Genomic DNA, 21571 nt, shown 5'->3' on the forward strand with positions numbered 1-21571 from the left:
CCGCGATTAATTTATTTGCTAGTATTAATCACTAAAGTTGGATCTCTTCCACTGAGTATTGTTTAATATTATTTAGATGATTATGTGTTAAATAATTGAGTAATAGGTAGAGTCGGCTAACACGTTTTTTTTTCAATATATATATATATATTGTTATATTTCTTTTTCTATGTTCTTTTTTTTTTATATTTAAAGTCGACAATAATTTTTACCTGTGAAGTAAGGGATTACTCATTAGTTGAATATCGAATTAATTACGGTCGATACAATTAGTTTATTAATAATGTGCTATAATTCTCTAACACTAAGTTCTTTTCTTGTATGATTAATATTTATTATATAATTATTTTATTATTGCAAATGGGTGTCTCGATCCGATGCAAAAGTGACAGAGAGATGATTTCTTTATTATACATATATAATTTATTAATTGTTTTTTTTTTTTATACTAATAGAAATTATTTTCAGAATTTATTGAATAACAATCGAATAATTAATTAATTAGATTCTTTTCACAATTTATTTTTCTTCTATTAATTTTTACTTAATTATACATATGTATTAATATTAATATTAATATTAATTTAATATACAATATTATGCGATTGGATTATTAATATTAATTTTATATTTCATTTTTGTGAAGGTCGTCGTAGGTGTTCTTTTTCTACGCCATATAATTTTAGAAATTTTGTATATAACATTTTGCACACTGTTACTTTGAATTAATAAAGTGCCAAAGAAAAATTCAAGCGCATTTTATTAATTGTATATATATATATATATATTTTGTTTGTTTTTAGAGATAAATTTGTAAAAAAAAAAAAAGAAATTAATTTTCTTTTTGTGTACAACAAAAGTTTATAGATATTTGATTTATTTATTAGATTCTTCAAGCAAATATGATAATCAATATATACACATACATTCATATATATATATATATATATATACATATATAAATTTATTGAAAAATAAATAAATAAACTAAGATTGATAAAATGTGAAACATCAATCAAAAATTGAAATTATTTTCTATGTTTGAATTGAATTAAAATGATTTTTATCGATTATCGTATCGATGCTATTACTCTTTCGAGATCTATATTACCAATAATAGGTGCGAATAAATCATTAGATAATTCTCCGGGACAGCAACTAGTAAGGATAGGTAATAAAAACATAATTTGTGTCAATCTATGACCATGATCACCTTGTTTTCGAAGATGACTGATGAAAGTTTCCACAGTTGATTCCCTCGCTTTCATCATTAATCGAACACCATCCGAAGTTCGAGCGATTTCTATATTTAATAGAATGATCGTTATTTAAATAATAATCAATAACGAACGGATATTAACACTTGATTTATGGAACCCATCAAAATGACGGGATTTCGATTGAATGCTTTGAAAAATTCTGAACATGCAAATATTATTCTTTAAATATTACATATTGGTTAAATAAAAAAAAAAAAATAAAAATCGTGGCGAAGATCTTACAAATAAAATATTTCATCGTATAAATAATTCAGAAAAACAAATATACAATCTTGAAATTATTTTTACGATTGTTATTACAACAACAACAACAACAACAACAACAATAAAATATAATTCTTTTACGTTTACCTGGTCGACATAAAACGAAGGTTTCCAAAATGGACAGTTCAGTATCGTCTAAACGCAAATTGGAAATTGTATTACGTGCTGATTGTAAAGAAGCGAATGCATTTTCGTTTCCTGTTGCATTTGTAGTACCGAGATTCGTTAAATCGAAGGGCCAAGTAGCTGCACGTAATACGAACACCGCTGACCATGTTTTTCGAAGAATCACATTTTGTTCTTCTATATCGAGTATTGAAAAATTACGGTGTCGTCGTGCACCACGTATCGTAGCGAGAAATATTTGCGCCGATATTTCATACCGAATGGCATCACCTGAAAAAAATAATTTCTTTTCTTTTCTTTTTCCTTTTTTTCATTAAAATTTTAAATATATATATATTTATTTAATGTAATTTATATATTATATAATGTAATGTAATGTAATGTACTATTTGTTGCAATTATAATGCAATATAATATATATATTACATAGATTTAAAATAAAATGTCATTAATACGTCAATCACAATATACATTTTTAGTGACGTATAATTTTGTAAATTATCATACATGTATATTTAATAGATAAAAGATACAAAGGAATGTTTGAAAATGAAAGTCCCATAATAATTATTATAAAGAATTTAAACGCAGTTACCATTTATCGTTAATTTATTACAACGCATCATGCAAAATATTTTTCTGTTCAATTACCAGGTGCAATGATTCTTGGAGATTGCACGTGTCGTAAGATTGCAGGAAGCAATGCTTCGTTGTCACTTTGCGGCTCGTAAAACGATTTTATGGATGTACTACTACTCATCGTGTTCGTTTTAAATATTAGAGGAATCTCGAACGTATTCAAATGTCTTTTACAAGAATCATTTGCATTGTTTCTCGATTTCCAAATGGCATTTGAATTGTTATTCGACGATGAAATTGTTCGATTTCGTATACGTGGTCCTCTTTCCTCTTGAACGGCTACAACAAATGTTCTTGTTGTTTTCATCGCTTTTTTTTTTTTTTTTTTTTTTTAAATTCGTGAATTACTTGAAACAAGAAAAAACCTTTGAATCAACATGGAAATAATGTAATATTTTTTTTTTTTAGAATTATTTTTACTATTATTACGGTTTTTTGTTTTCAATGGTTGCAAAGAATAATTTGCACTCGCTAGCGATGTATAAATTTCTAATATTGGACTTTGATTTTTGAATGTAACATAAATCTTGTAATCTTCGAAAAGAACTACCATTTTCTATTCAGAGATATTAATCGTGTGGGGTTCGCGAAGAAAACACCCTTAAGCTGTCCGTCAAAAGGTAAATAAACTTGGTTCATCCACGAGTTGTGACTACGATGCTTGATGTAATTTGATTGTCCATTGTGGTTTCTCTGAGCTGTCGTAGTTTTATTTACCGAAATATCACTTGGAAACGTTCATTACGATCGATAATTCACTTTCTTAGAACTTTTACCTTCTCGCAACAATTTTCTTAGTAGATATTATTCAATAATTACATTTTACTAACTCCATTAGAATTTCATATTATACTTTTATTACTTTCTTGAATTTTCACAAATATAATATATTAAACTTTTCGAAATATTTGAAATATTAATTTAATTTATTTAATAATAAATCATATTTGTGTCAATTCAAATAATTTTTGAACATTTTTAATAATATATATAAATATAACTATAATAAACTATTTTATCTTTCAAGTTGGACGAAACTGCACAAAGTGTGCAAAATTTGATTAAAATCGGTTCAGTAGTTTAGAAGTCCATTGCGGACAAACAACGTGACACGTAATTTATATATATATTAAGATTTTTTACACCATGTATAACTGTGTGAACGATTTCTTTGAAAAGTATTTACCTAAATTGTGTCGTCAAAATGAAATTGTATAATTAATTGATTTATTTATTATTCATTTATTTATATTATTTAAGTATAAATTAATCATGTTTTATTTAATGAATAAAATTAATTTACATGGGAATAAAATTGTAGCTTAGCAAGTCGATCGTTGATTAAACGTACCGAAACAAACCTAGCATTACTAATCACGGAAGTGTCAGCACGTGTTAAACAACACTGACACGCGTCCTTGTTTGCATCTTGTTCAATTCGTTATCACCTGTCCTAAGCATGAGAATTGTGATTCTTTTAATATGTTTATGGTAGTTGAACTTTGAACCGATTTAATGACATTTGTTGTTAGGTAATTAAGAGGATAACAACAAAATGATCATTATCCAATTTATGTTATTTAATAGGATATAAAATTAATTGATGATCAATAAAAACATTTGTAAAGTTTATTTATAAAAAAGAAATTTCTTGTTTCTTTCGTCAATTGATTTATTTGTGTATTTGCATGAAATGAAAGTATAACAATTAGTCATTTTGAAATTAAAAAAAAAAAACAAAACAAAACAAATCTATTATTGTTTAATATTAATAAACACAAAATATTTTATTATTTATCGAAGAATATATGTATATATATGTAATACTTGTATGTTAAAAATTATTTAACAAAATGTTTAATAAATTGTATTTACCTGCAGTGTTCATGCCGACGGAAAAGCATTTCTTCAATCTACAATGTGGACACCAATTTCTTCGCGTTTTATCAACAGCGCATGTTCCCGTACTCGCTGCGAACACCCACGTCATTATTATCTTTATTGTTTATTGTTATTTGCAAGAAAATGAAGTAATATACGCGTTTTCCAACTAATTTTTCAATTGTCTTATATATTACAGTTTTAAAGATAAGGTTTTAGTAAATTGTTTTTCTTTTTTTTTTTCTTTTTCTTTACGAATATATATTTCGGATAAACAAAACAATTAATTCTTTTGTTGTTTTTTTTTTTGTCGAAGTTATTTATTCATAAACGTTTAGCAATGAATTTTATATCGAATTATGATATTTCGATAAATAAGTATAATATAAAATGGCTGACCGATACAAGTGAAGAGAGTGCCACGACGAACGGATCTTTTGAAGAAACAGGAACAACCATCGCAGCAATAAACACCATAATGTTTCCCATAAGAACGATCACCGCAAACTTTGCAAGCAACGGGCGTGGGTAATGTTCTTCCTACGTAAAATAAAACCGATAAACGAAAGACTATTTATTCAAATAGGTGGTATATCCTTGGAAATAATAATACTAGAAATTTTATCCTTGTATTATCACACATTTTATCTTGAACATAGTATAATACAGGTGTGTTATGATATAATTAATAGTTATTACAACATTTTTTATCTAATAGAATTTTCATTTACAATTTGTAATAAAATTTTTCTTTTTCTTTTTTTCTTTTTTTTTTTCAAGTGAAAACTTCTTTAGAATCAGGGTGATTTGAAAATCGTGAAACGGAAGAACGTGAAACCGATGATATGAAACAAAAATAATTAATTAATTAATAAAATTCTGTATATATATATAAAAATTTAATTGTCACAATATTATGTTTATCTACTAATAATTTCAACAACTACTCAACTTATCTTAATGAAATTTATTCTGTTTCACGTGATTTTTTTCCAACTAAGCACATAGCACAATTTTTATCGCGATTTGTTTCTTGTTTTGATAAAAAAAAATCTACAATAAATATTAGGGATACCGAAAAGTGATCAAATAAGTAGTAAACTCACATTTAGATTGTGTCAATGAAAAATCGACGAACTTTTTAAAAAGGGAATTGAACAATTTCCTTTAAATTAAAGCAACAAGTGTTAGAAAATATTGAACAAATTTTTTGTTGATTAACATTTAAAATTTCTTTAATAAATAAATATTTCTCACCAACAAAGAAAACTTTGGATTATTTTTCGGTCCCCTTAATATTTCATATAATAATAATAATAATAATTATTATCAAACGAAACTTACCCATATTATCAGATGTTGAGGATGAATATTGAAAAATTTCACAAATAAATCCTATTAAAAATATATATATCTATTATTATATAATAATTGGAAGAATTTGAAGAGGGAAGAAGAAGAAGAAGAAGAAGAAAAAAAAGAAGGGAATAAATTATTGAAAGACAATAATAAATATGTCTGACCAGTTCGAGTGACCGAAGTGAACTCTGATCGTCTGACGTACAAACGACCAGGTTGTTTCACGATTGATATAAAAGAAAGAAGGGGGATGAAAAAGGGAATGTGGTATAGAAGAAGGGTCATAGTGTGGTCACGTGGAAAGGCTTTTTTTTTGTTTGCTCGACACGTCGTTCGAATGTCAGAACGCCGTGCGACAATATTTGATCTTCTTACCGAATGACACGATCGTTCTGCCTTGAAATCTTTCTTTCTTTCTTTCCTTCTTATTTCTTTTTTTCTTTTTTTTTCTTTCTATCTCTATATGAAACTAGGTGTAGAAAAATCATCACTATCCAATACGTGTGTATGTTTGTTTGTTTGTTTGTGTGTGTGTGTGTGTGTGTGTGTGTGTAATACGTTCTTCTTTCTTTCCCTTAGACGAGGGTAAAAATAACACTCGTCTTTTCGTATGACGTCAGAAGCTTCCTTCCATCTTTATTGCTTCGTATCGCAGGTGGACAAAAAAATGAAAATAAAATAATTATAATAATTATAATAATAGTAATAATAATATTATTAATATTAATTATAATAAGAATAAAAGAAGTAGAAGTAGAAGAAGAAGAAAATAATAAAAAGGAAGAAAAACAATTATACAGGAACTGTGCACAATTATAATTCAGACTCGATTACGCTTAGAATTTTACAGCTTACACAAGGAAAAGTGAGGAGGCAACCTTTGGACTATGAGTCAATAAATTAATTGGGATGACTTTTACGTCCGCTTCATTTTCTTTCTTTCTTTCTTTCTTTCTTTCTTTTACACATTACATTCATACTAAACACTCGTACACACAATCATTCTTTTTTACCTTTTTTTCTTTTTTTTTTTTTATTGCTCACACGAACGAAAGATTATTGTTATAAATTGATAATGCGTATTGGTGAAGTCACTAAAAAAAAAAATTTCGTATATATATATATATAAAGGATCAAATGAGCTTCCGAATAATTCTGAAGCTGTGATTGATATGCACGCACCCTTATACACGAATGATATTTACAGATAATTAATCAGTTAAGTGTGTTTGACGATTATATTCGTCATGGAGAGGTGGCCAAAAATTTGGTGTTATCGATGGTTGTTGTTCGTCTATATCCGTCATGCGTCAAAGTTTGTTACAATTTGATGATGTTTAAATTGTAACAACATATGTTTCAAATAAATTTGTAACTTGTATAAATATTCGATTATTTTTCTCCGTTTATTATGTATAAATAATATATGTTCATATATTTAAAAAAAACTGTGTGTACATTACTAACAAAATTGTTCATTTTCTAAAAAAAAAAGTCTCTTTTATCCAATATTTTGAACAGCGCCATTTACTCTGTGTTTGACGACTATATTCGTCATCGTTTAATTATCGCGACACATACTGGAGCGCATTCTGCGCACAGATCACCACACTTAACTGGTTAAGTACTCATCGCGCGTGAGTTATATTTATTATATTATTAATATCTAAGATCTCGAATGGCAAGAAGATCATAATAATAATAATAATGATAATAATAATAGTAATAATAATAATAATAATAATAATAATAATTAGTTCTAATTAAAAGTAATTTTACGCAGAGACACGATTTTTAATTTGAATTTCTCATTTGTTAAAGATAAATGAGCTATTTACAATGAAAGCAGTTTTATTTTATTTTATTTATTTATTTATTTATTTATTATTATTATTTTTTTTTGTTTCTTTTTTATTTTGTAATTTTTTTGTTTTTCTGTCTAACATCGTAAAGATGATGTGATCGTGTTACAATGAGTGTGTGTGTGTGTGTGTGTGTTCATAGAAATATCGAATAGTCGACTAAAATAGATAATTCGTGTATACGCGTATATGTAAAATGTGTTCGTATGTAGTATGTAAATGTGGTGTTTTACGTAATGATAAGTCTAATGCTCATGTAATTATTCCTTCTTTTTTACAATCTCTCGAAACTGTTAGAAATGTAATTTTTTTTCTTTTCTTTCTATTTTAATAAAATTTCGAAAAGATCGTCTCCATTCAATCAATCTGTCGGTTCTATTCAATCGTTGACTAGAGATCCAAGGTTATTCTCGTTATACGTTCCTGCATTATAATTCGATTGAGAGTTATCCTTCGAATCTTCATTTCCGGTTGTCACGCGATATATATATATATATAGTCACGTACTAAGTATATAAATATATATATATATACTTATGTGTAGATGCATATTCATTAATTATTCTGTTTTTTTTTTTTATTTTTCTAATCATAACATTGAAAAATTTTTTATTTATTTACTTATAATAATATTTTTGTGTATTTTTCTTTTACTCTTCGATCACATTCTTCTAAAGTAAATAAAGCAGAATTATTTAGCTTGGATTGCACTTTCAGGAAAAAAAAAAAGAGAGAAAAAAAAGTAAAAAGAAAAAACTCGCGTGAATAGAATTTTGTCTCATAATATATCTCATTTTCTTTCGGTATTATTTAATGTAAAAGATGTATATATATATATAGTTCATTTATTTAACGTAATAGTATACGTCAAAATGATTATTTCAAATCTTTTACGTAATGATTAAAATTACGACGATGCTAAAAGTTTAGCAGCAGCTGTAACATGGTGCTGATGATGATACGGTGCCTCTTGTGTTCCATAATAACTTTGTTGTTGATGTTCGCTCGTTGGCACGTTTAATTGATGTGGATGTTGATAATATGATGAGTAAGGTTGGCCTACGATACTGTCGCAACTTCGAGGTTCCGTTTTGACGGCAGGTATACTTCCGGTTGCTAATAGGGACGTGTGCCCAAGGTATACAGGCCTTTCAGTCGGCGTCGAGGAACTTGACGATTTAGACACATCGATTTGATGTTGTTGTTGTTGTTGTTGTTGTTGCTGTTGTTGTTGTTGTTGTTGCTGTTGTTGCTGTTGTTGTTGTTGTTGCTGCTGCTGACTATTTTTAGGATCTGTTAACAATCGTGATCGATTTGTTCATTTTATTCCAAAGATAATAATATGTGTGCGTATTTAGTTTTAAATTAAAAAAATTCGTCAAATTGTAAAACCAACCCATCGATGGTGATGACGTACTAGACGCTGTAGTTTCGTGTTCCGTCGTATTGGATCTAGCATTTGGTTCTGGCGTTTTTTTCGGTTTTCTTTTTCGCGTTTGTATTCCATCCTTTCGCATTGCCAATGGTCTGTTAACACCGTGTAATTTAAAATACAATCCGCATGCATTGCACACCGGTTCACCATCGTTGTTACGCCTCCACAATGTAGTTGTTCTTGTACCACAATTTGTGCAGCATAATCCTAGCCGTCTCGTTGCCGTCTGAAATTCAGATATCTGTCCCATTTGTAAACGTATGTTGGCGTATCAGATTATTCAACTGTTATACAATTAAAAGAAAAGTGTTTTTATGTGGTGGATAAAATAATATTTATAATATATAAAATTGAATATATATACATATGCAATTAAAAAACTGGAAACCAATCGCGAGGTTTGACTCGTGAAAAAAGAAAATGATGAAAAAAAAAAAACAAAACGAAAGAATACCTATACTTAATTTTGGTTTCGTTTTAATTAATCGATCAAAATATCATTCAAATAAGTAATTGTCATTTGTTTTTTAATCGTTGTTGATAAAAAATTTCATTTGCAAGAAAAGAAAAGAAACCAGAAAAAAAATAAAAGAAGAAGATTGAGTATCTTGTTTGAGAATCGTTAAATAAATTTTAATGTGATTTAATTGGTAGATACTTAAGAAAAACTTGAAGTGAGGAGATTATCGGTCGGGCACTTTAGTTTGCCGATGAACTTACCAGGCGTTTTGATGGTTTGATGAGCGGTCGATTCATACCGTTCATCTTGTGATAAAGCCCGCATGCGTTACAAAGATAATGACCGGTACCGTCCCTCCGCCACAACGGCGTAGAAATTGCTCCGCAATTGACGCATTCTCTACCCTCGCCAAATTGAAAATCCATCGCCGTGTCTAAAATAAAAAAACAAAAACAAAAATCTCCAACTTTGTTTCATTAAAAATTAAAATTACTCGGTAGTAATAATAATAAACAAAATATTTCTTATCTTTTTATTTTTTTCTTTTATTTTTATTTCAATTACTTTCAAAATTATCTCATAATACATAAAATGATAAAAATAAAATGAAATTGATATTAAATTAATAATAAATTATGTTAAGCCTCTATAACATTGATTTATATATGTTTGTTTATGGTAACATTTTAAAAGAATGATTTTTTATCATGAAGAAAATGTTTTGAATCAATTCGAAATGAAAGAAGAAGTCTGGCTCATCGTATTTAAAAACTTAGAAAGGGGAAGGTCTTTGTACTTCGGTGAAAAGCCAGGATAAGACTATTCGCGTTTATCTGACTTGGAGTTACGACCTGGTGCGATACGTGGTGTGCTCTAAACATAGACAAGCTTTAAAAGAGAAAGAGTAAGAGAGAAAGAAGAAAAAGAGTGCTTGCTGCTGCTGCTGCTGCTACTTCGAACGATTTACGGTCGATTCGTGCACTCTCCTGAGAGCAGCAGAATGGAACCAGCTAGCTAGCTAGCTAGCAAGAATTAGCTAGCAAAGGAAAGAGAAATAAAAAGCTAAGAGAAATAGAAAGAGAAACAGAAAGAGAAGAGAAGAGAAGCTTCTGCTTGGCCGATGGTCTTTTACTCGCAGAAGATGCCGCAGAGTCTCTTTCTGGCTAAGAGAAAAGCCTCAGCAACGTGAAACACTTGACCGCGGCGTTGTTCGAGGCCAAGTTGGTTCAAAGAGACCGCTATCACTTATCCGTCGCACATGGCCTACCGAGTGCTATGGTAAACCGACGTCAACCCTAGTCTACAGGGAGGAGAAAGAAAACAGTCTTTCTTTTAGACTGGTTTTTCCCTTTTTTATACGCTAACCATCACCTCTAAAGTTAATCTTATATTTTTCAACAATGTTCTCATCTTCTCGTTTTATTAAATTCTTTCCAAAGAATCGTTCGAGTTATGGATTGTAACACGTTTAAAGTTGCATTATTTAGTTTTGTATTTGTCTTGGGATGATTGTTCCAAAGTTTAATAGGATTATTATTTGTTCATCTATTTATAATAAATGTGGATTATTAAAAGAAGAATCATTCTACTTTAATTCTATGATTTAATCAATTTTTAACAGAAATAATTATGTATACTTGTTATATGGAAAAGTTTGAAAGTTGCATGTTGTTATTGTGCGTTTGAAATGAATTATATTCCCATTTGAGAATTGATATCTAATAATTTGTTCTTATTTATAATCGAGTGTTAGAAGATGATAATAGATTATTAAGAATAGACAAAATTGAATGATCTATCGATTAAATGTCGTGTTATTGAAATTGTTTTTTTATTGACGAAAGATTACACGTTTTAAAATTTAAAGTAACAGGTAAAAAAAAGTTCTTTCGCGTGTTACTGATGACGATAACTAGGAAAACTTGTCGATAAACTAATCACCAACAGTACGTTAGCATCGTAGTATATCTTATCAACGGATATACGGGCAGTTTGAGTCAAAGTTTCGTTCATTTATCGCTGTATAATATATTGCAATTGTTGTGTGTGCATGTGTGTTGTTGTTGTGAGTATACGATATGAAACTTTTTAACTTGAATTCTCTTTTTTTTTTTTTTTTTTTTTTTTTTTTTTTTTTTTTTTTTGCGAGCCCGTCGCGTCGTTTGCGTTTCGTTCGAGTTTTATAAAGCACGGAAGTTGTTGCGACGGTAAACACATCGATTACTTTCCGTAACGTTTTAAGAAGACTCGCTGAGAAATAGTATAACTTGAAAACCTGGTACGATAGATTATGTCCTAGTACGAAGAGAAAACCCAATGATCCTTGGGGTCTAATGCTTTTATGGTCTTCTCACAGATAAAGAAAATAACGTATGAGATTAGAACGAATAGCATATAAGGGAGGTTGAAAAGAAAAAAGTTAGTATATCCTTAAATAGTATGATGATGATAATGATAATGATAATGATGATGATGGGGTTCTCCTCTTTTGTGCAGATTTTTAAATCAATAAATTAAATATAAGTATAAAGAAACATGTGTGCTGATCACACGTGTTAGAAGTGAAATTTTCAAAAAAAAACTAAGTTTTCGAGAGAATCAGACGAATACAAAATATTTGGTGTAGGATAATTGTATTTTCTTCTTATTTAATATCGCGGCCGTTTCATTGGCTCCCACCGCTCTGTTACATTTTTTCAAATCACACCCATTCTAAAGAAGTTTTCACTTTGTCACGTTGTCGAAGTTACTTTGCAATATTGTTCATAAACGAAATAGGAAATGTAGCATTGTAGGAATTGTTGAAGAAGAAGAAGAAGTTATGAAATATAACAGAATGTAGAAATGAGAGATAAAATAAATGGAATGAACGTACCATATGGCGAAGCACGTTGAAAACCAGCACCATCATAAGCACGCCATGAGGACATCATCGCAACGTTTTGGGCATAAAATGGTGCAGCCGCTGCAAGGGTAGAATGAGGGTGTGCCGTGTGAGGGTGGCCAGCATGAGGATGAGCATGTCCCGTGTGTGGACCCATCGTTGCACTGGAAGCACTCGTGTGACCAGCCAATGCATGATGAGCAGCGTATGTTTCGACGCCATGTTGCCAGGACGCTGTTTTCTCCCTTAGAAAAAGAAATTTATTTTTTTCACGAGAATGTCATTAATTATATATTAATTTAATAATTAATAACATATTTATATTTATTAGCAGTTATTTAACCATGTTTAAAGTTGTTATTATTTTAACCATGTATTAACAGTTCTTAATTATATTTACTTATTTGGTGACTGCATTCAAATTATATAACGCGAAAGTTATGGTATTACTTTAATTATATATTAATTATATTTAATATTTAACCCTTATCGATCGTCAGGTTTTTATATTAATGATTTTCACTACTTGTAAGTTATATAAGTGGTTTTGGTAAATATTCAACGCGAAATAGATTAATTTTTGTTGAAGAAGTAAGTACTACAAATATATAAGAAATTATTAATTATTTAATTATTAATAAAATATTTGTATTTTTAAGTCACTTCCCATTTAACTTACAAACGATAAGGGTTAATTATATTTAACTGAGCTTTATATACGAAATATAAATTAATTTATACTCAAAAACATACAAAAATATTTTCAATTTATACAGGGTTACATCAGAGTACTTATTAATTAACATTTCATTTCGAATATCTTTGTCGATTATCGTACGATTAATGATTAACGATTTATATATATAAAAAAAAAGAAGAAAAATATTGAAAAGTTGAATTTACCAGGCAGGTGATGCAGAACCAGCGAAGGAATGATATTGTGCTGCCGTGGCTGCAGAAGGGATTGCTGGTCTGGACGAAGGTACGTAAACGGGGGCTTGCAGTTGTTGTCCATGTTGTTGTTGTTGTTGCTGAGACTGTTGCTGATAGTCGGAGCCTGCGCCGTACCCGCCACTTCCGCCCCCGTGGAACATCCTTCCCAAGAGCTACGACCACGGCATCTGTGAATATTTATCTGATAGATAAAAATAGTCTTAATAAGATAATACGATACACAGTGGAATTAATAGGAATATTTTTCTATAGAATTACATTTGTTATAAACATATATTTTCAGCGTATTCAATAAATATGCCTAATGGTAAGTGTACCACCGGTGGTACATGTGGCTTGAAGAATAAGTTTAACGTGTACCACCGGTGCTACATGTGGCACGGAACGTATTAAGTATAATAATTAGTATAGATTTTCCTTACAATTATTCGTTTAGAAATTCTCACTTATTAGAGTTGTATATCATCAGAGAAAAGAGAGAGAGAGAGAGAGAGATGTACCAAGTTCACGTTACCTTTAACATTTATCACACACGAAGAAACTTAAATAACATTGGTAAATTTTGTCTTTTCTTTTCTTTTGTTTTCTTATTTTTTTAGGAGTTGGGTGGGGGGGGAGAGGGAAGAGGTGGATTTTTTTCGTTCCTTTCACAGTCGCTAAGCGATTTCCATTATGCGACTCGATAAACGTCGCCCGGGGGGTACTGGCGGGCAGAGGGAGGGTATAAGAGTATGGAAGTACTAATAGTACAACCTATACTAGATAATGCTAATGGTCTCTTTACAGCTCCGATAAGCGGTCGCGTATGCGCGCCGTCGTGTCCGAGTACAAAACGTAGGATGAGAAATGGCGTGGGTTGTTCATGGGACCCAAGGATGTCTCGAGGGGAGGATGAGGGGTAGAAGGAAGAAGGAAAACGAAGACAAGGAAAACATTAATAACAAAACAAAACAAAAAATCTACGTCGCAAGATTTGCCGTATATTTTCAAGCGATTCGTTGAAATCATCTTTGATTTGTGAATTTAATAGAAAATCACGGGGTTTATTTTATTTATTTTTTTTTAACGTTTTCAATGATCACGAATGATTTTTAATTGAACACTTTAACGAACACGCTAGCCTATTAAATAGGCTTTCTTTTTTTGTCACCGACGTTTATCAAAGAAAAATTGATTGATCAGCTTTTAAGTATCGATTGACATTGTGATAAAGAGTTGTCATTATCATTAGATGAGCAGTTATTTTTGTTATTAGAATTTTATTTTAGCATTCAATTAAAATTTGTTAGTAAAATTTGCGGTTGAACTGTCGGGTCAGACGTGTGCATATGCTGTTGAAATCCTAGCAGGGTCGGTAAAGTGTTCAAATTCGAAATCTATTTTTATCTTTCAATCCTTGTAATCATTCGTAAATGATTAAAAAGTAAATAATATTTAACCCTTTAGCTACGGGCGTGTTTAGCATCTGTACTTTTACTGTACGGCTGTTAATACGTGCAGCATCGAAACTGTACTTTATTTTTGAATAATTTTGTTGTTGTTAATATTAACAGTTTTTAATTGAAAGAAACAAAATACTAAAATTACACGTCCCATAATGGGATATATTTGGTGTGATATAACTGCATACGTTCGTCGTATGTAAAACACGCGGAATTCTATGTTAGGCCGTAGTAACGAAAGGGTTGAAGGATTGATAATATTGTCAAGGAATAAATTGAATTGTTCAGAATTAAAATTGCAATTGTAGAAAAGATGTCGCGTCTACATTTTTAATGTTCATTACGATATCGGAATATAAAGAGAATTTGGAAGAAAAACAAAAGAACCGATGGAAAATCTCTCTCATACGTCAAAATGCATTTGATCGTAGAAAAAAAAAACCGAAATCGTATCAACAAATTTGTCGATAGAAATATAATAGGAATACATTTTGAGGTTGTGTCTTAAAAGATAATTCCGCGAGTCTTATCCGCGGGATAAAAAAAAAAAAAAAAGAAAAAACTTCTTCGATATTTACTTTCCCGACAAAAATAAAAAATGGCAATGTGTGTTTTTACGCGTATATAGAAATTCGATGTAAAGTCTTATAGTAGTACCACCGCCCACATGGTATTCATTGTTCGAATACGGATTTTACTGAAGAAGAAGAAGAAGAAGAAGACAAAGACAAAGACAACAGCTTGAGAAGGAAGAAGAATCAGAATAAGAATAAGAATAATAAAAAGATTGTGAGTGCCGCCATAGTCGGCACGGAACGGCACGGAACGGCACGGCATTGCATGGCATAGCATGGCATGGCACGTTCCACTAGTCGGCCCTCTGTGGGTCCCTGGGTTCCATGGATGGAACCGGCCTCCAAAGAGCCGAGGGTTGGTTATTTATGGCCGTGTCGAACGTATGGGCTCGCGCGAGAGTAGTAGAAGTATATAACCAGCAAAGAAAAGGATAAAGAGAGAGAGAGAGTGATATTGCTAAGGTTGTGGAGGGATGGAAAGGTTGCAGGAGGGAGGGAGAGAAGGAGGAAGGGAGGGAGAGGGAGGAGAGAAAGAGGATAAAGACGAGTCTAGAGTGTGGATGAGTCTGCTGAGAAAAGAAAAGAAAAGGAATAAACAGAGACTAATGTAAAATAAAGAAATAAAGGAGAAAAAAGGGTAGAGAAATCGAAAGAGGAACGATGTTGCGAAGAGAGAGGGCGAAAGGGTGGGAGGGAGAGAGAGAGAGAGAGAGAGAGGATAAAAGGACAGAGGGCGCAGACGCGTCTCCACCTTCTTCTGGGTTCTCCTGAAGAACCGTAGAAGCCGTAGAAGCGGCCATCGCGGTCACGAATAAGGATCGTGTAGGCGGGACCAAAACTCTTGTATAGATGTGTGTGCGTGCGCACAAGTATCTACATATGTATAGGTTGTATCTTTTTTTTTTTACATATCTCTCTTTCTCTCTTTCTCTGTCTTTCATTTTCATTGTAATAATATTATTTATTCTAAATCTTTTGACTAATTCTTTTATTTGTTATTAGTAATTATTATTTTAGGGGCGGAAGGGGTTGTGCGGGTACTACTTAATTCGGTGAAAATGATGAAATCGCATCGCAATGACTTAATTTTTGTTGTTTTTTAATTCAGTGTACCTAAATAAATATACAAATAAAATTTATTATTTCCACAAAGTTATTAAAATACGCGGTTGCATTTTCAATGATCTTTTAATAATCCTTCTGGAATTATCTTTGAAAGTTACTGAAATATCAACTCGTTAAAAGATATATATTTATATGAGTGTGAGTCAGCTTTTATAAGTGTAGTATTTACATAGATATACGTAAGTACTGTAGTTGTATAGAAAGGGAGATTCAGAGAGTACCTCACTAAAATTCAAGTTATCACTTCTCTTGCTACGTTCTCGCGTTCTATTCCATGTAAATACGTAATAGATTCGAGTTTGTAATATCACTTGCTTATACAGAGAGAGAGAGAGAGAGAGAGAGAGAAAACATTGAATGTGCAAGGCGTGAATACGCGCGCGCATTCCCGTGAGGGTGGATGACTACGAAGCCGAAGTATGGGACGACGTTTGTTAAGCAACGTTGACCACGATAAGATTAGATATGTTAGATTTATGCCTTGTGGGCCTTTTCTTCTTTATTTTTTACTTTTTACTCTCTTTTTTTTAATTTTTTTTTTTTTAATCTTTTTTCTTTGTCTTTCACTTTTTTTTTTTTTTTCTTAACACCCCGGCGTATCATTTAATCATCTTATCGCGTAATATTTATATATATATGTATGAGTTTCTGTTTGCATTTAAAGAGATTGAAGGAACGTGAGAACTCTAGAGTGGTTAACCTTTTACTTTAGTGAAACAAAATGGTTCTTATTCTATTTAAAAATGGCGTAGAATTTTTTTTTTGGCGGGAGGCAAGGGTGTTCAGACCGTTCAATTTATCATTAAATCAAGTCAGTAGTAGCGTTTTTAAAATATTATAATGATATCTACGAATGTAAATGTTTCAATTGTAGAAATGACAGAGTCAAACAAAAACAAAAAAGACATTTTTATTGAAATATATTACAAGAATATATTATGCGTGACTAAACGTAAAATCGGAGGTTATGTGTGAAATATAAACGCATAGATAAAAATATATACAATGTGATACGGTTGAATAATTTTAATATAAATTATCAGTCTACATGTAATTTCTCGTCGATCGAGTGAATATTATTTAAATAACGAACTAATTCGAAATTGTAATAAAATTGAAATGAAATTTACTCTCTCTCTCTCTCTCTGATGTATGACATTTATTATAATCGCCCGGCATTTTCAATTCAATCGGACATCTTTAATTTCGATGTTCAATCTTCTCTCACAGATGTCACCTCAATCTGCTTGTTAGATTTAAATTTTTTTTTAATTCTTATACGCTAGAGGTCGCGATATGAATAATCTTTCTCTATCTCTTTTTTCTCATACACACACATAACACCCACATAATAAACACATGCACACAGTTATTGCATTATAATAATGATTAACGCAATCAGCTAAAGAAAAAAAAAATTAAAAAAAAAAAAAAACAAAAAACAAATAGAAAAGAAAAGTAAAGAAAAGAAAAAAGTAAAAACTAAAAAATAATTAACAAAAAAAAAAAAAAAAAGAAAAGGAAACCATAAAAAAGGAACACTCGTCGTAGTCTCTCGATGCACGCGATATATCGGTGCGACCTACACGATAATTTAATTGCTGTCATAAATTAAATATCGGCAGGCGACGCGACACGATCGTTTTTCTTTCGGATGGCGGATGGCGGATAGAACCATGGTAAGCAAGCAAGTAAGCAAGTAAGCAAGCAAGTTAGTAAAAGAAATACAGTAAGAGAAATAAAGAAAGAAAGACTATGAGAGAGAGAGAGAGAGAGCGAGAGAGAGAGAAAGAAATAATATATACGTGAGCAAATTCCAATACACGTAACTACGGCAGCCACATATAATGGTACCGAAGAGATTAGATAATAACGCACTCATACGCCCGCGTGCGATACGCATGCATTCGATGCGTCAAGAACGCAACGTTAATGGCTTTTAACCAACGCAAGACGACTGGGGGCTTATGTTCTTTTTCTCCCTTTTTATTTTTTTTTTTATTTTATTTGTTTAGTTTTTCTTTTTCTTTTTCTTTTTTAAGCTTATTACGGCACGACAAGTTCCGTCGATTTTCCGTGAAACATATTTTCAAAGGATAACAGCATATGATGACACTCACTCTCGTAATTGAAAAATTTTTTTTTTTTTACCTTTAGAGACTTTACACGAATAATGTGGATAGGGGTCAGGGGGTTAGCAACCCTCTGCGACTCTTTAGCCGATGAATGAATAAATTAGTTTGTTTTTTTTTTTTAATCAAAAAGCTTTATTCATTAGTACTATCTATTGTTGGCAAGCAAGAAAAAATTTAGTGGCTTTTGAAAAACTTTGTAAAATTTGGTTAATTGTAATTTTTGGTTCTTCTGACTCAAAAGGTTGTGTGTGTCGCCGACCCCTGGGGTATAGGTAATAACATCATTTTGAAATATGATTTTAATTTATAATTATAATTAGATAATATGTAAATAATATATTATATATAATAGATAAATAAATGGTTATTTTGTACATTAAATACAATTTTATAAATTAGAATAATATTGTTATGGTATTAGTACGATTTTATAAATGATAATATAATTCTTTCAAAGGGTATAAAAAATGAAACAGGTTTAAATTGTAATATCGATGAAATATAAGTATATTTAACGAATAAACATTTGTTTCTTACTATTAATTATTATCAATCACACACACTCTATGATTTTGATTGATAATAACATCAAATTACTACAGACCCCCCACCCCCTTCGGATATAAAATTTTGTTGAAGGAGAGATAATTTGTGTTTTTTATTATTTTTTTTATTTTTTTTATTTTTTTGACTTTTTTCTGATCGTTATATGTATGTAGTAGTTACGCCAATAGAATTCTTTAAGAGAGATACGAAACGGTACTCTCGTGATAATTATGCGACTGCGAAAGTAGGTAGATTGTGAAAGATCGTCTAAATGGTGTATTACCAACCAACCAACTCTGAAACGGTGTCTCGAGACATTTTCAGAGCAATTTAATTCTTAAGTTATTAGGCCAATTTTCTCGAGAACATAAGCGATTATCTGTAACGCCTGTGTGTGTGTGTATTTATTTACTTACATGCATATGTAAATATGCGTATACATACATATAAGTATAAAGTGTAAGAGTATTACTATGTTCTAAGTTACTTGTACATTTTATACACATCAACGGCATATATTTTCTTTTTACACTTGGTTGAAATTGTATAAGGACATGTGTAGTACGGTCTTGTTTCAGGTAGTTAGGTGCAAATTGTTTGTAAATTAACGTGTAAAGTTGTTCACAGAAGCATAAAAAAAAAAATGAAAATGAAAAGAAAAGAAAAGAAAAGAAAAGAAAATTCCATTACTGCGGAAGTTGAGTACGTTAAACGAAATGGTAGCAAAAGTTACTACGATTGAACGAAGTTATTTAAATTTGTAGATAAGTTTTAGTCGGAGATTACCAGTTAGGTGAACATTTTTTCTTTTTTTCTTCTTTTTTCTTTTTCTTTTCTAACGTTTATAAACGTTAAATCTCCTTTATCGTTTATCCGAGTAACTATAAAATTATTTCATCTATCGTTATTGCAACACGGAACACAACTTTACGAATGGGACAGCTTACGATTGGGAGTTATCGTTTCAATGACTTGACAATATTTAATTATTAGAAAATTTTAATAACTTTCTATTGAAAATGAAATCATAGGAATTTTAACATCTAGGACAATATATTTCAACGAATCATTCCAATTATTCAAATAATAAAATACTTTGTCGAATGATCATTTTCCCAAATTAGTATTCTCGTACATAATATTGCACTTAGAGAAAGAGAGAGAGAGAGAGAGAGAGGGTAAGTGGCAAAGGAATGAGGATTTATTAATTACAACAGGAGTCGGTATAGTTTTAACAGGACATTTGAAAATAGATAGAAGATGGATCGATTAAAGGAAAAATCTTCTTCTTCTTCTTCTTCTTCATCTTCTTGGCAATTAGGAAGAATCGTGGTGGCGTCTAATGTCTTAGAAATCCGAAGAAACATTCCATTGCATACGTATGCGTAAAATAAAACGATTAGAAAGAGAGAGAGAGAGAGAGATAGATAGCAAGTTAAATAGATAGTTAGATAAATAGATAGATAGATAGATAGATAGAAGGAGAAAGAGAGAAGAGAGGGGTCTAATCCGTCGGCATTAGTCGAAGAAGAGGAAGCTTTAAAAGCTTTGGTGATTACACCAGAGTACTCTTCTTCCCTTCCCTTCCCTTCCCCTCCCTTCCCCTCCCCACTCATTCCCCCCTTCACTCACCCACCCTTTCTCTCGTTTTTTTTTAAGTTCTCGTTATTCCCCCTTTTTTTTTTCTCTCTCTCTCTCTTTCTATCTCTTTTTCTTGGGAAGACGACTACCCCTTCTCTCTTCCCTTCCCTTCCCTTCCCTCTACTTCTCCCTTCCCTCTTCCTTCCCCCCCCTTCTCATATCCGGAGGGAAGAAAGAAAAGAAGAAGCACGGTGGCTTAAAACGAAACGAAGAAGAAGAAGAAGAAGAAGAAGAAGAAGAAGGCGCCACGGCGCCGACTGCCGTAGAAGGGTTTCCTTGTAACTCACGCACACGCATAAATGCGTACCAATACACGAAAAGTTAGATTTCGTATACGTTTACGTTTCGATTTGGTCACCAACCAACCAACTACCACGAAAATCGTATGTATCGTCGTCTTTTACTTTTCGAACCTACGACGAAGTCCTCTTCTGACAAGGCGTGAGCCTTCTCTACTACTACCCCCCTCCCTACCCCTCCTCTTTCTCCCCCCCTTATTCCACTCAGCTTCTACTCTCTTCGCCACTGTCTTTTAATTCGTTTTTTTTTTTTTTTTTACTTGTTATTTTTTTACAAGGAGGAACCCCGATGATATTTGATGCGAGAGGAGCACAATCTCATCTTTTTTTTTTTTTTTTTTTTGGTTTTTCCTTTTTTTTCTTTTCTAATTCCCTTTGGGATTTTTGTTGTTGTTGTTGTTGTTTTTTTTTTTTTTTCAAATGATGATGAGGGGGGGGGCGCGCCTTATATCACAACATTGTTAATCTATATGTTATTAATTTGATGAATTTTAATGATTGAAACGAACGACTTAAAAATGAGACCTCATCGTGGGACATTTTTGATAATTATTGACAAAAGTTTATTTAATTTATACACTCGCGCGTCACATGTAAAATAATTTATATATATATATTATACTATATATATTGTAATACTGTATATTGTATACTACTACATATA

General features: G+C 31.1%; 2 protein-coding genes across 5 annotated transcripts in view; both read right to left on the minus strand.

Moving 5' to 3' along the window:
• Nucleotides 1–148: 148 nt before the first annotated feature.
• Nucleotides 149–5575, minus strand: Hr83 (nuclear hormone receptor 83). Its single transcript, XM_015322515.2, has 6 exons — nt 5535–5575; nt 4590–4730; nt 4185–4280; nt 2322–2588; nt 1632–1940; nt 149–1303 (listed from the first exon to the last, which is right to left on the minus strand). Exons 1-6 carry the CDS (start codon nt 5536–5538, stop codon nt 1071–1073), a joined length of 1050 nt encoding a protein of 349 aa, XP_015178001.2. The 5' UTR covers nt 5539–5575; the 3' UTR covers nt 149–1070.
• Nucleotides 5576–7060: 1485 nt separating this feature from the next.
• Nucleotides 7061–21571, minus strand: part of LOC107067211 (uncharacterized) — a 66494-nt gene continuing 51983 nt past the window's right edge. Inside the window, exons 2-6 of one of the 4 annotated variants that reach the window (XM_089174576.1) lie at nt 13094–13311; nt 12182–12435; nt 9567–9739; nt 8829–9087; nt 7061–8704 (exon numbers count right to left, since the gene is read on the minus strand). In XM_089174576.1, the coding sequence (XP_089030702.1) occupies nt 8319–8704; nt 8829–9087; nt 9567–9739; nt 12182–12435; nt 13094–13284 (1263 nt within the window). In that variant the 5' untranslated portion in view covers nt 13285–13311 and the 3' untranslated portion in view covers nt 7061–8318. Of the gene's footprint in view, nt 8705–8807; nt 9088–9566; nt 9740–12181; nt 12436–13093; nt 13326–21571 lie in introns of all 4 variants that reach the window. The other 3 variants (XM_015322513.2, XM_089174575.1, XM_015322511.2) reach the window with 3 other exon arrangements.

Source organism: Polistes dominula, unplaced genomic scaffold (genome assembly GCF_049000335.1).
Source record: "Polistes dominula isolate Pdom_NZ unplaced genomic scaffold, Pdom_raw_medaka contig_16, whole genome shotgun sequence".
In the NCBI taxonomy this organism is placed as follows: Eukaryota; Metazoa; Arthropoda; class Insecta; order Hymenoptera; family Vespidae; genus Polistes; species Polistes dominula.